The following is a 15,374-nucleotide window of genomic DNA, read 5'->3' as shown; positions in this document are numbered from 1 at the left end:
GATTTGGGGGGGAATTTTGAAATGGGTTTAGCTTAGGATAGGAAGGTGGTGCAATGGATAGAGTGCTAGGCCTGGCATTAGGAATATTCATCTTCCTGGGTTCAAATACAGCTTCGTGCTAGGTGTATGAGACCTTGGACCAGTCCTTTTACCCTGCCAGTTTCAATTTCCTCATCTACAAAATGAACCAGAGAAAGAAATGGCAAGCCACACCAGTATCTCGGCCAAGGAAGCCCAGATAGGGTCACGAAGAATCAAACACAAGTATATGATGACTAACACCAAATATATTTTCAGTGTGATTTTCACACATGGCTTCACAAGCCTTGACTGAGACAAAACTGTTCTTGGAGCCAGGAGGCCTTGGTTTCAAGCCTTATCTCAAACACTCATCAAATGATTCTAGGCAAGTCACAGCCTCTTGATAATTCTAAAACTCCATGCTCCAGGGAAAATGCCAGCCTGTTTTAGTGGATGGAATCTCTTCACCCAGGAATTTCCCATACATATCAGTGAAATCACAGTTTTAGTTCCCATTCCTTAAATTATTTACATCCTTAATCTAGCTGTAAAAGCCAAGATAACTTGTGTTTACCATGGAGTACCTGCTCTTTCTCTTACTCTCGCTTCATTTTCTATTACTACATCTTCAATAATTTAACATCAATTCTTGTTCCTTTCTCTTATTTTCTCTAATTCCTCTGCCCTCTTTCAATTCTGAGAGTCTTTATCCAACCTGGCAAGACTTAATTTGGAAATTTCTACATTATATTAATTCTCCCTGAAAGGGATCTCTGATCTGAGGGGATTGGCTTTGGAGAAATAAGTCTCTAACTTGAATCTCTCCAACTGCGTACCCACATGGTTATCAGCACAGATCCTGGTAAGTGGGAAAGCAGTTTCAAAAGAATTGTTGAAACTTTTTTTTTTTAATTGTTCCCAAACTGAAACATGTTAAAATTTACATGATACAGTAGAGGATGGAAGTCTAGAGGATCTAGGGTCTGGTCCTAGATCTGGCACTTATTAGCTTTCAACCTCAAACCTCTCTGAGTGGCATTTTGCTTTTCCATAAATGAGGGAGTTAAGACTTATGAGTGATCTGCAAGCACACTTCTCTGACTTTACTGGAATAGTTGCTGAAAAATACAGAAGAAAGCCCCCTCACTCAGGATACCACAGAGTAACACCCTCCTTCAAATGCCTTTCCAGCCCCTGCATGGAAAAGGAAGCAGGCCATAAATGAGGTGCCCTTGCACAATACCTGCAAGGGAGAACTCTTAAAATACTTTCAGGCACTTTCCCAAGCTGGGTGGAAGGGGGTGGGGGTGGGGTGGGTTGGAACAGTGGGTATAGAGATTAGAAGTAGCACTTAGTCCCTGATCACTCTGCCTGAGAGAATTATCTGGCCTGCCTTTATAGGACTAATAAGAGATGGCTGGAAAGGGAACTGGAGTAAATCCTTTAACTCCCCAGCAACTCCTTAAGCTCAGCTCTAGAGGGAACACAGCCTACCACTCCATCTTATCTCCCAGCTAACACTGTTGATTCAAGCCCACTTTCAGGGTCCCCTCAAGCCGGCCAGCTGTGACAGTGGCCAGGTGAAGACCTGGAAAGGGAGCCCGTCTGGCCCAGCCAGATCCCGGCCCACAGCCAGCCTGCCTTCTCCCATTAATTTTAGGAGGGAGTGAGGACTCCCTCAGATCCCTGGCCAATGACTTGGTTATTTCCTTCTCTGCTCCTGTTTCTTATTCTGAGCAGGCCAAGCATCCCTGATCTGCCTCTTGGGTCAGAAGGTCAGGCTCCAGGGTCACTTGGATTTCTTTTACTTGAAATGTCAGAGGAAATCACTCCCTAGGGTCCCTGGACCTCTGAGGAGTCTGCTGATGGATTGAAAGGGGCAGATTCTTGGCGGGCCCTTTGTCCCGCTACCCCACTTTTGATCTTTGTAGTGGGAGGGCCCGGGGCTTTTCCTACCCCCCCCTTCTACTTCCAAGCCTGTTAAAGGGGCCCTGGCTGGAGCCAGAGTCTTGGAAGAGCAATACCTCAGGCAGAATTCATGTGGCAGTTCACTCCCTCCTCCTCCACTAGCGGGTCAGACAGATTTGTCCAGGGTCTTTGTCTCGGTTGAAGTTGGGAAGAGGAACACAGAGCTCATGTGGGGACTGAGTCAACTTAAACTGCAGACTTAAATATATCACAAAACAGCCTGTTATTCTCTTGGAAGGGGTGGAGATGCTCTCTTTGCTTGTACTAATATGACCTTAGTATAGAAACATTTGAAAAATGGCCCGCTGAATATTAACCAATATAGAGAGCCAACATATTGCAGAGGAAAGGCACTCGAGTGGTAGGTCAGCTCCACGACCAACTCTCTGTGTGTCCCTAGGTCCGGTATTTCCCATCTCAGCGCCTCAGCCTTCTCATCTCTAAAATGGAGCAGATTACAGCAGATGGCCTTGTGGGCTCTTCTCCTGCCAATGTTGTTGGCTCTAGGATCTGGTTTTGAGTTTGGGGTTTTGTTTTTTTTTTAAACAGCTCTCAAAGTATAGCTGGGAAGCCATCAAAAAAATAAATAGATAGATAAAGGATCCAAAATGGGGTAAGAAGGGGATGGATCTTGGAAACAGGAAATTAGAGGAGTTTGTTCTTCTCCCCTCTTTTGTTTGGATAGGAACCAGATGTAGGAACAAATTTTCTTTTCTTTTCTTTTCTTTTCCACTAGAAAGTGTTACAGGGCCTGCCATCAAAAGGTCCTGGGATTGTATGATCTTAGACAAGTCCCGTTCTCAGGGCCCAGTTTCCTCAACCCCAACTCTAAATTTGTCTTATGTATACTATTATATTTTTGAGCATCTGCTATCTGTTTAACTATTTATTAGGTTTTCAAAATGTAAGGTTGGCTCTCTAAACTCAAGGACCATTCATTCCAACTAAGGAGATAAGATAATCTGTGGCAGGGCAAACTATGCCATACAGTGGATGATAAGAATCTGGGAGATAAGAACAGACAAATGTTGTAAAAGTTCAAAAAAGATAAGGTCTCCTTAGCTTGAGTAGGCTAAGAAAGGCTTTACAGGAGTCCTGGTGAGATTTCAGTTCACCCTTGAAAGATTTATAGAATTTTGAATAAATGATAAATAAACAAATTAAGAACCTCCAAATCTGGTCATTGGATATATTTCCAATTTTCTGGTGAAAATATAGATATCCTTTATATCTAGTAGCAAAGTCAGGCTTTAAAATTTATTTGACTTAGTGTGAGGAAATCTGGATTTTTGTTCCAGCCCTGGCATTATTGACATGTAATGTGGGTGAGGACACAGAACACGGGAAAATACCAAGTAGTAAATAAATAGAGCATTAGATCTGGGTTCTAGCCTTGGTTCTGTCATTAGGTGTGTGACATTACCTTGGTCATCAAAATGTGAGCATTGACTTCCACAGTCCTTGCTGTTCTATGAGTGTATTGTGTGTGCTCTCCAGGGCTCATTTGCTGTCTGTAAAATAGTGCGTGTCAAGATCAGCACCCCTAGAACCATCAAGAGAGGTGAAACACGGATTTGGAGGCATTCTAGGCAAGCATTAACAATGACACTGGGAGGTGGGGGGAAGAGATGAAACTAACCTAAATGGCTGAGAAGATCAGGGAGAAGAGAGCTTCGGAGTCCTGAGCAGATGAGCATCCCGAATCACAGAATAGTAGACCTTGAGCTGTCTAGCCCAATCCCCTCTCATCAAGCTGTGGACTAGAATATGGGTTTATAGCCAGTGCTCTTCACTGACCCATATTAACTCTTTTGTGTGTATTTGTGTGTGTCCAGGCTAGGTAACACATGACCAATGATCCATACCTTCCCTGAAAATAGATATTTCCTTTCTCCTGGCTCCCATTCTCATCGCATGGTAGGAGCCTTGGTTTTCCTAATTAATATGCCAAACAGTTGGTCTGAGGTTAGAGGTGCTTCCATTCTCAAAGTCCAGACTCAAGATTGCAACTGCCTACTCCCACCTCCTCCTCCTCTCTGTCTCTTTCCCTTCCTTTCGCTTCTCTTTCTCTTGTTTCTTTTTCTCTCCCTCTTTTTTTCTCTTTTGTTCCCTCCTTTTTTCCCTCTTCTCTCTCCCCCTCTCCTTTTTTTCTCTATTTCTCTGCCTTTGTTTCTTCTCTCTCCCCCTTTCTCTTTCTCTCCCTTTTCTCTCCCCCTTTCTCTGCCTGTTTCTGTCTCTCCCCCTTTCTCTGTTTCTCCCTTTCTTTCCCTTCTTTTCTTTCTCTCTGCCTGTTTCTCTCCCCCCTCTCTCTCTCCTTCCCTCTTTCCCCCTATTTCTTCCTCTCTCCCTCCTTTTCTCTCTCCCTCCATTTCTCTGTCTCTCTCCCCCTCCCCCCTCTCACCAGGGATGGGCCTCTTGCTTCCTCCTAGGACTCCCCTCCTAACCATACTTGTCTCCCCCTCTCTCAGTCAGTCAGCTCCACAGTTCCCCAGACTGGTGGCTGTACCTCCCTCTCCCCGCCCCACCCCCATTCTCTTTTCACTGCCCCGGCCAGCCCCTGGGAGCCACTGAGGGCTGTTTGGGAACAAGCCTGAGGAGGCTGGGGAGGGGCTGAGAACCACATGGACTGATTCATTCAGAAGCAGGAGATGCCCTGGGTCCTGTCCTGCCTTCTTAGCCCTGTCTCAGGAACACTGGCCTACAGCCTCTCCCCAATGGATCTTAGAACGCTAAGCCATTCCTCTCCAGGAGGACCCAGCATCTGATGCATTCACTGGCTTCAGGTAGATCCAGGGAGCAGGGAGGAAGGAGGTGGTGAATCCGGTGACTTTAGGCAAAGAAGATAAGTCAAATCACTAGAGGAGAGAAAGAACTGACTGGAACACAGGGGAAGAGAGAAACCCCGAGAAGAGCGAGCTGTTCAGGAGGAAGCGAGCCAAAGGCCCCCAGAGTGTGGATGCCTGCAGGGAGAGTGGGACTGGGGAGCTGGAGGAGGTGCTGGGGGCTGGTGGCGGGGAAAAGCCGGGGCTATGATCCTCATGCCGGCCCTGCTGCTGATCCTGACCCTGCTTTCAGGGCTAACTGAGGGGGCCAGCCTCCAGCCTGAACCCGTGAGCCACCTAGGTGTGTGCCCCAACCAGCTCAATCCCAACCTGTGGGTGGATGCCCAGAGCACCTGTGAGAGGGAATGCCATGTGGATCAGGTGAGAACTGGGGGGGGGCTGACCTGGGAGAGATTAGTTTAAGGGTCTCTGGGGGCCTTCCTGCTCTGACTGGAGCTGCACAGGAGCTCCTTCTAAGGCTGGTATTCCGGAATTGCCAAGGGAGCCACTTCCCTCTTCCTTGATTCTGTTAACTAGCATAGTCCATCTGGATCACCTTAGTACCAAGTAACCATAGTATTCCCCAGCAAGAATCCTAAGCAGTGATCTTTACTCAAAATTCCACATCCATAGGTCCCTAAACAGTCCCCCCTACCACCATCCAAAGATTATTAAAATAACAAACTCCGAAATCTTTGGAAATTCCGGAACCAGGGAAGTACAGAGCAGATCATTTTTTTCCTGCATACTTCTAAAGATGTCACTTATGATCTCTTTTTTCCCCATCACATCCCTAGATGGATTGTTCTACCGCATCTGCCTCTTGTCTAGTCTAGGATTTTAACCTGGAATCCATGAAATTGTTTTGGTCATTGTTTGATGATTTTTCAATATGTTTGGTTCCCTTTGTTACCTTACGTATTTTATTTGAAATCAAGAAGGGATCCATTAGTTTCACCAGATTACTGAAGTTTCAGACTCAAAAAATGTTAAGAACGCCCAGGTCTACTCCAATCTTTAGTACTCCTGGATAAATAAATGATGTTCTTCCACTTTCCCAGGAGACTCCTCCACCCTATCTCCAGTCCTCCTTTACTATGATGTTCTTGTACTTATCAACCCGAAAAGCTTGGAAGTTCTTCCTGGTGTCTGACTTGACTCTTTCCTGCTGCTATTTTAGCCCATTCCCTTTTGCCCCAGAGCCTGAGTATACAGCAGTGACAGATTACTTGCTATCTACTCCATTCCTTTTTCATGTGCTGGAGCACTGTAGTTGAATCACTACTCTAAATCTACTAAATCAACTGAGTTTCTATATTCTCCAGCCTTCCGCCATTAGTCTCTGTGAGCAGTGTGCCAAACTGGACGTGGATCCCTGTGACAAGGGCCTTTTACTAACCCTGAAGCCAGCACAGCCTTGATTGCCTTGTGGTCCCATGTCCTAGATCCTAATTTATACATCCTGCCAGAAATGAGGGAGAGCAAAGTTCACCAAAAAACATAGAGCATAACATGGGGGGAGGAGTGGTGGAAGGCAATGAGAGGTTTTAAAAAGAAATATATGACTTTTATAAATACACATTTTAATGCCAAAAAAAATTCCACTCTCTATGCCACATAGTGATTTATTTTGTGGTGAGTCAAGTTGGCTGGGTTAAAAATGAAGACTTAAAGGTGGGGGCGGGGAAAGGATGAAGAAGTGGGGATAGGCCTTTTGTGATCAAACCTTGCCTACAATTTCTCATGGGGCCATGTGGCTTTAAAGAAAGGGGAAGAGGTGTTATGTTGCTTGTGTACTTTGTCTTGGAGGTCACTATAAGCTGCAGACCATCTTTCCTAAAGAAAGCCACAATTTAAAATCGTGTATGCAGTCTTGTCTTTCCCAATTCTCTTCAAATTTGCCGAGGCTTCCTGGTTTTCTGGGATTTATTAAAAATTTTATTCTATCCTAACTGACATCACTCTATTAACTTGGTATTACTAGCAAACTTACTGTGTTCAAGTCCTTTTGGAAAATAGCAATCAGATCCAGCTTAGGGGCATTTAGTCTGTGGAGCCAGTAACTAATAGTGCTTGTCTTACATCTGCAAACTTTCACATCCAAAGTGCTTTCCCATCTCATTTGATCCTCCAGCTCTCCCCTGAAGCAGTTATGGCTGGGATGATTATACTTATTTTACAGAAAAGGAAACTGAGCTGAGGAGGAATTAAGTGATTTTTCCATTTCCCAAAAGCTAGTTAGTGGTGGAGCCAAGGGGTTATAATTAAATTAGTCTGCACCGAAGGAGCCCCCAATTAGTCCCAGCAGGAGTCTAAGGGCGGTCTATTTGCTGACCTTGGGCAGATGACTTCCTTTCCCCAGGCCCCTTCTGTGAGACGGAGAGGTGGGGCGGAGGGCCGCTAGGGAAGCTCTTGGCTGGGACCTTCCAGGCCTCTCTCCCCAGCCTCCCCCGGGGAGCCGACCCAGACAAAGGCCAGGGAGAAAAGGGAGGTGTGGGTGCCTCTCCCCCGGAGCCCGGGGCCTGCTCTAAGTGCCTCTTCTTCCTCCTTCCCAGGACTGCAGTGGGTTTGAAAAGTGCTGCACCAACGTGTGCGGCTCGCGGAGCTGCGTGGCGGCTCGCTTCGCCGACGGGAGCTCGGCCAGCCCGGTGCCGGCCGCCTCCTGCGAGAGCTTTGTCTGCCCACAGCAGGGCTCCGACTGTGACATCTGGGACGGCCAGCCGGTGTGCAAGTGCCGGGACCGCTGTGAGAAGGAGCCCAACTTCACCTGCGCGTCAGACGGCCTCACTTACTATAACCGCTGCTACATGGACGCTGAGGCCTGCCTCCGGGGCCTCCACCTCAGCGTGGTCCCCTGCAAGTACATCTTCAGCTGGCCCCACACCAGCCCGGGGCCTCCCGAGACCACTGCCCCCCCCACGCCGGGCGCAGCCCCTGACGTGCCCATCCCACCAGCCCTCTACAGCAACCCCTTCCACCAGTCCGTCTACGCCGGGGGCACGGCCAGCTTCCACTGCGACGTGAGCGGTCGCCCCCCGCCCGACATCACCTGGGAGAAGCAGAGCGATCAGCGCGAGAACTTCATCATGCGGCCCGACCAGATGTACGGCAACGTGGTGGTCACCAACATCGGGCAGCTGGTGGTCTACAACGCGCGGCCCGAGGACGCCGGCCTCTACACGTGCACTGCCCGCAACGCCGCCGGCCTCCTCCGAGCCGACTTCCCCCTCTCTGTCATCCAGCGGGAGCCCGCGAGAGGGGGGTCCCCCAGCCCTCCTCCCCCTGCTCCAATGGAGTGTCTGAAGGAGCCCGACCGTAAGGCCTGCCCGGGCGCCAGTGGCCGAGTACGATGGCACTTCGATGCCAAAAGAGGCAGCTGCACCACCTTCCGAGACAGCGGCTGCGATGGGGGCAACGGCAACCGGTTCGAAACGTATGAGGCCTGCCAGCAGGCGTGCGCGCGGGGCCCCGGGGACGTGTGCGTGCTGCCCGCCGTGCAGGGCCCCTGCCGGAGCTGGGAGGCTCGCTGGGCCTACAGCCCGCTCCTTAAGCAGTGCCATTCTTTTGTGTATGGTGGCTGTGAGGGCAACGCCAATAACTTTGAAAGCCGCGAGAGCTGCGAAGATGCGTGCCCTTTCCCCCGGACGCTGCCCTGCAAGGCCTGCAGGCTCAAAAGCAAGATGGCGCTGAGTCTGTGCCGCAGTGACTTTGCCATCATCGGGCGCCTGACGGAAGTGATCGAGGAGCCCGACGCCGGCATCGCCCGCTTCGCCCTGGAGGGCGTGCTCAAGGATGATAAGATGGGGCTCAAGTTCTTTGACACCAAGTACCTGGAGGTGACGCTGACTGGCATGGACTGGGACTGCCCCTGTCCCAACATGACAGTGGGCGATGGGCCTCTGGTCATCATGGGGGAGGTACACGATGGCGTGGCCGTGCTGCACCCCAGCAGCTACGTCAGGGCCGCCAGCGACAAGCGGGTCAAGAAAATCTTGGAGCTGATCGAGAAGAAGGCCTGCGAGCTGCTCAACCGTTTTCAGGACTGAGTCTGGGGTCCCTGAAGGGCGAGTTCCGGCCGGCGCCCCACTCAGCCTGTGTTCTCCAGAGCTGGTGAATAAAAGGCCGAGTGGCCCTTCTGCCGAGGGCAGGGACCCAGAGGGGCCGACAGCAGGGCCCACCTAATGGCCTGGCCAAAGACGTCCCCCCAGCCACGCCACCCCCACAGCTGTACAGACACGACTTCTCCCAAACATGGCCAGCTTCCAAACTCGGGGGCTCTTCTTGGGCATTACCTCTAGGTCAGCGGGGCACAGAGGAGGTCGGAACTGCTCTTTCCATACAAGCCACCGGGTTGGGGAGCCTGTCACCCTTCTCCTGTCCCCTGGCCAGCTTTGGGGTTCACCAGTGTAGCTCTGACCTGAGCTAGGCTTGGAGTCGGGGTCAGAGTTCAGTGGGAACAGACAGGAAGGGAAAGTGTCAGAACTCACAGAAGAGGAAGCCTCCTTAGTCCCCAGGATGGGGTCCCCCACCTTGACCCCTCCTGGGGAAAGGGTAACATCTCCTCCTGGCAATCAGTCAGGGCCTGCTCTTGTCCTGGTTGGGACTCAGAGGTTAAGAAAGGGAAACCATTCGATCAGCTGTGGTTGCTGAGAGACAAAGCAAACAGGGCCCCTACAGAGGCCTCTCAGCCTGGGGTACCGGCCAGAAAGATGGGAGGGGAAAAGAACTGGGGGCCCAGAGCCGGCTGTTGCTTCAGAGACAGTGGGGGGAGGGAAGTAAAGGCAGAGGGACAGAGCTCTTCCAGGAGATTCTAGAGAGCTCCAGCCCTCAGGGAGGAGAGGTTTGGAGGGGAAGCAGGCTCAGAAGGGGGGTGCGACGGCCCCTTTACCCTAAGAGACCCAGCGCCTCCCCATGATCAGCATAAGGCATCTCCGCTTCCCTGGCCTTTCTCCAGCGAGAGCTGATTCAGTAGCCCCCATCACTAATAGGGACACGTGGCTTCTAAGCTCCAGCTTCCCGGCCCCGAGTTGAGGGAGGTGGGCCCTTTTATTTACCAGCTTCCTTTTCTCTGAGCCCAAGTCCAGCTAAGCACAGTCCCTTCCCAGCACGGCCACCAGGGGGAGCTACGACTCCACCGAGGGATGGCTCCCCAGCTACTGCTGAGGTCTCTTGGTTCCCATTTTCTGAATCAAAGGCTCCCACGTCGGTGCCAACCATACAAAGGCCTTGGGACAAGGGCCCTTCCCCCGGTGAAGGAGGACCAGAGCAGCCCAAACCACAGAGTCACAGAAGGTTAGAGCCGAGACCCTTTATTACAACTCACTCATGTGGAAAAAGAAACAGGGGTCCCCAAAGTGTCACAAGTCAGTGACTGGCAGAACACACCAAAAAAAGTAGGTCTCATTCAAGGTGGCAAGGAGATACCAAGGATGCCCTTTCACCCCAGGCTCAAATACTGGCTCTCCCCACGAACAGAAGACGAGAATGTCTTGGAAGGCATGCAGGGGGGTGAGAGAGAAGGAGGTCATAGGCCCAGGAAGGAGGCCAGCCAAGAGCTGGTTGACACTTAGAATGTGGGTGAGTTGCCAAGGCTTGCCTCCAGCTCTGCTCCTGCATGGCAGGACCCTAGAGAAAAGTCCTCCAGCCTCTGAAAAGCTAGGACACGTTCATAAATATTCCCCATTTGGCAGGGTGGAAGCCTATTAACCAGTTGAGCACCAAGCTCAGCACAAGTATAAGGATGAATTTTGCAGTTGCCAGTAGTGACCGGGCGCCAACTTTTTCTGAAGCCTGGAACTGTGTGGCAAGCGCAATGGGAAAAGCAGGAGTCCTCTCCAGGGTGGTGAGAAGTGATGGTTGGGGGTCAGCAAGTCACTGTTTTCGAAAAATCAGGCATTTGTTGTTGGCTGGCATGTCAATCTGGGAAAAGAAGTATAGATAATAAAGAGAATGGAGACTCCCCTATGAGTTCACTACCTGTCGTCCTGTCCATGTTGGCCCTGGCAGGTGACATATTGCTGCTGTTACCTCTAGGCAATGTAAACACAGACAGATCTGCCTCTGGCTTCCAGGGAGACCCAAACCAGAAGGGGAGGAAGCCCTGGTCAGCACCTACTTCCTCCACAGCCAAACTGGTACCCATGTGGGTTCCTACCATTTTCTCCAGATACAGGCCACTGGCTTGAGCAAGCTGCTGCAAAAGGGATGTGTCTCGGAGCCCCCAAGCTGGGTTCCTGCAAAATCATCATACAGGGAAAGGGAGGTGAAATCACTCCTCTGTTCTCTTGTAAGTGAGGAAGCAAAGGCCCGGGTGGCCCAGCCACCCCCCCGCCGGTGCCCGTACCTGCGTCTGAGGCTTATGTCAAAGTCCACATTGCTCTGTGGGGTGATCCTCCCATTGATGGCATAAGGCTGTCAAGGACATGGAGACACCCCACAGGTCAGTTAGTAAAATCCTGTCGTCCCTCTGCAGGAACAGCCAATGGGAAGCTGAGGAGGAGCTCTAGATCCCTTCCTTCCCCAAAATAATCTGAACTTTTACAGATTCTGACTCATGAGGCCTCAAAGCCTATCTAGTTCAGCCCACACCTGAAAAGAATTCCCTCCAGTACTCCCCAAAGTCATCCAGCCTCTGCAGCAGGGCCTCCCAATGCAGGCAGCTTCCAACACTTCAGGCAATTCTAATTGCTTTTCATTCTTCAATTGTGTCATACTCTTTGTGATCCCATCTGGGATTTTCTTAGCAAAGATACTGGAGAAGAGTGACATTTCTTCCTCCAGCTCATTTTATAGATGAGGAAATGCAGGCAAACTCGCCCAGGGTCACACAGCTAGTAAGTGTCTGAGTTTGGATTTACACTCAGGAAGACTCATCTTCCCGACTCCAGGCCCAGCACTCTACCCACTGTAATAGCTACCTGTGCTCATATTGTTTCCCCCCACCTTCTCTAAAACCTGAATCAATTTCTTTTGAACTCACGGTTTCCCATTTTGCCATCCAGGGCTAAGCAGAAGAAGTCTATGGATTTTCCCATGGGAAAGCCCTTCAAATATATGAAAATGGTTATCATTTCTTCTCTTCCTTCACCCAAAGTACCTCTTCTCCAGGCTAAACAGTCCTCGTTTTTTTTTCAATAATCCTAACATGGCATATGATATCCAGTCCTTTCATCATCCTGGTAGGCCTTTTGTACCCAGGCTCCAATCCCTCTTCTTCTCCCCCAAGATTTTACCTTATACTTTCCTGACCTAAGGAATACCTCACGAGGAAACCCCTGCCAGTGTAAATTGCCCCTGATCTGCCACTTTTAGTCTTCAAGAACTGTCTCTGGCATTGAGAGGTTGTGACTTAAAGAGGATCATCCTTATGGTATGTATCAGAGGCAGGATTTAAGGCCAGATCCCTACTTATTACATCACACTACCTCTCTTTATAGATGGACATCCATATTCTCCCTAAAAAGTGATCCCAGAACTGAATCTAGTTCTCCACACGTTCTGAGCATGACAGAGTGCTGCAAAGCCACTGCCAAAGTTCTGAGCACTATGCCTTTCAATGTGGTCGAGGCAAGTATTTGATTTTTATGGCTTCCAATTCTGAGGACTTCTCAAACCAAACTTGTAGTCTACCCCATCTACCTGATGAGTCATGCCTTCTCACCTTCTAGGATGTAGGACTTTACATTTATTCTTTTTAGTAAACTGCAACTTCTTCAGTTCAGAGCATCATTCTAGCCTATTGTGACCATGGTGTCACGGGCCAATTTTACAACCATGTCTGCCCTGATTTTATCACGGAAAAAAAATGTTTAATAGCAAAGAGCCAAAGACAGACTCCTGGGTCACGACACTAGGTGCCTCCTTCCAAGTGGCCACTGCCTGCACCAACCCACTTTCCTCCTAGGTTCTCCGCCTATTTTGTAGAAGAAGCGCATGGCCCAGCAGGATGAGGGAGTCATTCCCACCAAACAGAACTCAAGGCTTTGAGCAGCACTTACCCCATAGGTGATCAGCAAACCATTAGGTTTCAGCAGCTGTCCGGCCCCTTTGAACAACCCCTGAGGAGAACAAGAGGGCTCTGGAAAACAGAAATATTGAGGAACTACCTCCACACTGGGCATCTCCTACAGCTCCATTCAATAAATAAGTCATATTGAGCAAAAACTAGAATCCTGCTGAGGGCCAGTAAGTTGGTCTCTTCCTCTCTGTGCCTCAGTTTCCCCAACCAAATGAAGTCCCCAACTATTTGGACTAGCTGGTAGCTAAGGACCTTTCCAATTCCTGACACGTTAGCTTCTCTATCCTAGGAGTTTCCCAGAGCTGGCATTGTATGCCCTAAGGCCCCCCATAACTGATGTTCTATGCACCCTCTAAGTCACTGCCGCTCAGCACCTGCTCACCTCTGTGCAGCTCATGGCGGTGATGTGAATCATATTAATACAGAGCACCAGGTCCACGGATCTAGCCTGGATCCCTCCCCATTTTTCCCAGCTGCAGGAAGCATCCAGGAAGAGGGGTGGTCTCACGTTCTGAAGCTGCTGGTTCTTGATGAAAGCTGAAATGCTGCAGTAAGAGAAAGCCCTGAGCCTGAGGAAGGGAAGGCTGAGAATCTTGTTGTAGCTGGTCCCCGAGGAGGACCATGACATCGGGGAGGTGGCGCCATGACATGCAAGTGAGGGAGGGCAGTGCGAGGTCCCGGCCTCAGCTTCCCCTCCAGCGGACAGATATAGATCAGGACGCCAGGAGATGGCCCTTCTTATCCTGAATCTTACCTCACAGGTTAATGATTACAATAAAAAAACAACACTGGGACTGAGAGGGTGGAGAGATCTGGGCTTTATAAGGCACTGCTAGTAAGTACTAGTTCACTGGGTAATCTCCAGCAAGTTTTTCTTCTCTGAACTGCCCTTTCCACAGTTGTAAAGCGAAGAGGTTCAACTGAAGCTAAGGATTCTTCTATGTTTAATGTGTGAAATAAGTCACGTTACGAGCCTGGCCCGGTTATACCCCAAATGGCTCAGGAGGTCAATTCTCACTCTCCCTGGGGGGAGGGGCAGATGTAGGTGCGGGAGCGGAAGAGCACCGGCGCTGTTCAGGAGTGGCTGGTTCTGGGCTTGCTCCCCGCTTGGACAAGCACTGAGTTTTCTCAGTAAGTGAGGAGGCTGACCGAGTGGTTTTCAGGCCCTTTTCAGCTCCAAACCCCGGAACCCTGTTCTGTTTCCCCCATAGGGGTTGGCTGGGGGTGGGAGGAGTGGGGGCCGCAGAGCACTACCACAGGTGCTGGGAAGAGATGAAAGGCCCTGGGATTCTGGGACCTCCCTCCGTCCCGGCCGGCCTCTCAGCCTCCCTTCCGGACCCTCTCTCCCTCCCGTTTGAGACGTTCTCCTGGGCAAAAACATAAAACGTTCTCCTTTTTCCGCACGCAATTCACAGTGCTTTGTGTGCGGAGGAGTCTGGGCTGGGTTTTAGGGAATGAATGTTGCCAGTATCGGGAGCAGCCAGGACCTGTTTGGAAGGAGAGGGAGGAGCTCCAGAAGCTGGGGCCTCCGGGAAGAATAAACCAGGACAGCGGCCTGGGCAAAGGGGTGCGCTCTCTGACCCACCAGAAGCCGACGGGAGCAGGCACCACGGGAGGCCGCACCCCCATCTCTCCGCGTACCTGTGGAGGGACGGCTGGTCCACCTCGGTGGGCTGCCACACGGCCTTGGGGAAAGCCTGCGAGAAATGGGCCACGTGCTGCCCGGACCCCGACGCCACTTCCAGGACGTGGCAGTTCAGGGCAGGGTTTATGTACTGCTGCAGGACGCGAAGAATGGGGTCCTTGTTGCGCTCGGCGGCTGCGGCCACAAACATTCTCCTGAGCCTGTTTCCCAGGGGCTTCCCGGACTGCTCTCTGATCCAGTTCTAATTCTTCCCAGTGATCGCCCCGGACCCCAGCTCTGCCCCGGTCTTGCCTGCTCCCTCCTACCCTTACAGTACTGACGCTCCGATCTCTAACCAGCCTGACCTTGGATGCTCCCCACTGTCTGACTTCTCTTCCGTAACCTCTGACCGGAGAGGGGGAGATTGACGGATCTGGTTGCCCGGTCCTAACTTTCCTATCTCCGCGGGGTGCAGGTCTGTTAATTCCTCACCCGGAGAGTGCCGCTGGGATTTGTAGTCCTACGCTTACTCCCTGCCCCTTCTCCCGCCCAGGGTGTGTGTGTGTGGGGGGAGAGTCACGTGTGCCGCAGTATAGCGCTACGTAGCCAAGATTCTTCTAAGACTACAATTCCCAGAAGTCCATGGGCAGCTCTAGCCAATCAGTTAAAAGGCCCACCCCCACAAACCCCCAACACCTCCCTCCGCTTATGGCTTTAACCTCTTCGGGAGTAAAGCTCAACCGTGGAAGTTCTCAGCGTATCCATGCTTTCCCAGCGGGAACTGTTTTTGACCATTTCTCCGCGAACAGTTGGATCTACTAAACTTCGACTTCACTCTAAAAGACTACTTTTATTTCATTTTAATAGCATCTTACTTTTTCCAATTACACGTAAAGATGGTGTTGATGTTTGTAATATTTTG

The 15,374-nt window shown here is 50.6% G+C and overlaps 2 protein-coding genes across 3 annotated transcripts; one reads left to right on the top strand and one right to left on the bottom strand.

The window, feature by feature from the left end:
• Window positions 1-2,627: 2,627 nt before the first annotated feature.
• On the top strand, window positions 2,628-10,778 carry WFIKKN1 (WAP, follistatin/kazal, immunoglobulin, kunitz and netrin domain containing 1). The gene is made up of 2 exons (XM_074279786.1): window positions 2,628-5,192; window positions 7,367-10,778. Exons 1-2 carry the CDS (start codon window positions 5,019-5,021, stop codon window positions 8,855-8,857), a joined length of 1,665 nt encoding a protein of 554 aa, XP_074135887.1. The 5' UTR covers window positions 2,628-5,018; the 3' UTR covers window positions 8,858-10,778.
• On the bottom strand, window positions 10,105-14,971 carry METTL26 (methyltransferase like 26). 2 transcript variants are annotated; one of them, XM_074279787.1, is made up of 6 exons: window positions 14,470-14,967; window positions 13,211-13,373; window positions 12,809-12,868; window positions 11,155-11,222; window positions 10,966-11,044; window positions 10,105-10,730 (listed from the first exon to the last, which is right to left on the bottom strand). In XM_074279787.1, exons 1-6 carry the CDS (start codon window positions 14,661-14,663, stop codon window positions 10,683-10,685), a joined length of 612 nt encoding a protein of 203 aa, XP_074135888.1. In that variant the 5' UTR covers window positions 14,664-14,967; the 3' UTR covers window positions 10,105-10,682. The 2 variants fall into 2 exon arrangements, with proteins under 2 accessions (XP_074135888.1, XP_074135889.1); XM_074279788.1 differs by lacking the exon at window positions 11,155-11,222 and having other exon boundaries at window positions 14,470-14,971.
• Between the last annotated feature and the right edge of the window lie 403 nt (window positions 14,972-15,374).

The sequence above is a fragment of the Sminthopsis crassicaudata genome, chromosome 1 (assembly GCF_048593235.1).
Source record: "Sminthopsis crassicaudata isolate SCR6 chromosome 1, ASM4859323v1, whole genome shotgun sequence".
NCBI lineage: Eukaryota > Metazoa > Chordata > Mammalia > Dasyuromorphia > Dasyuridae > Sminthopsis > Sminthopsis crassicaudata.
This window is presented reverse-complemented; position numbering and strand designations above follow the sequence as displayed.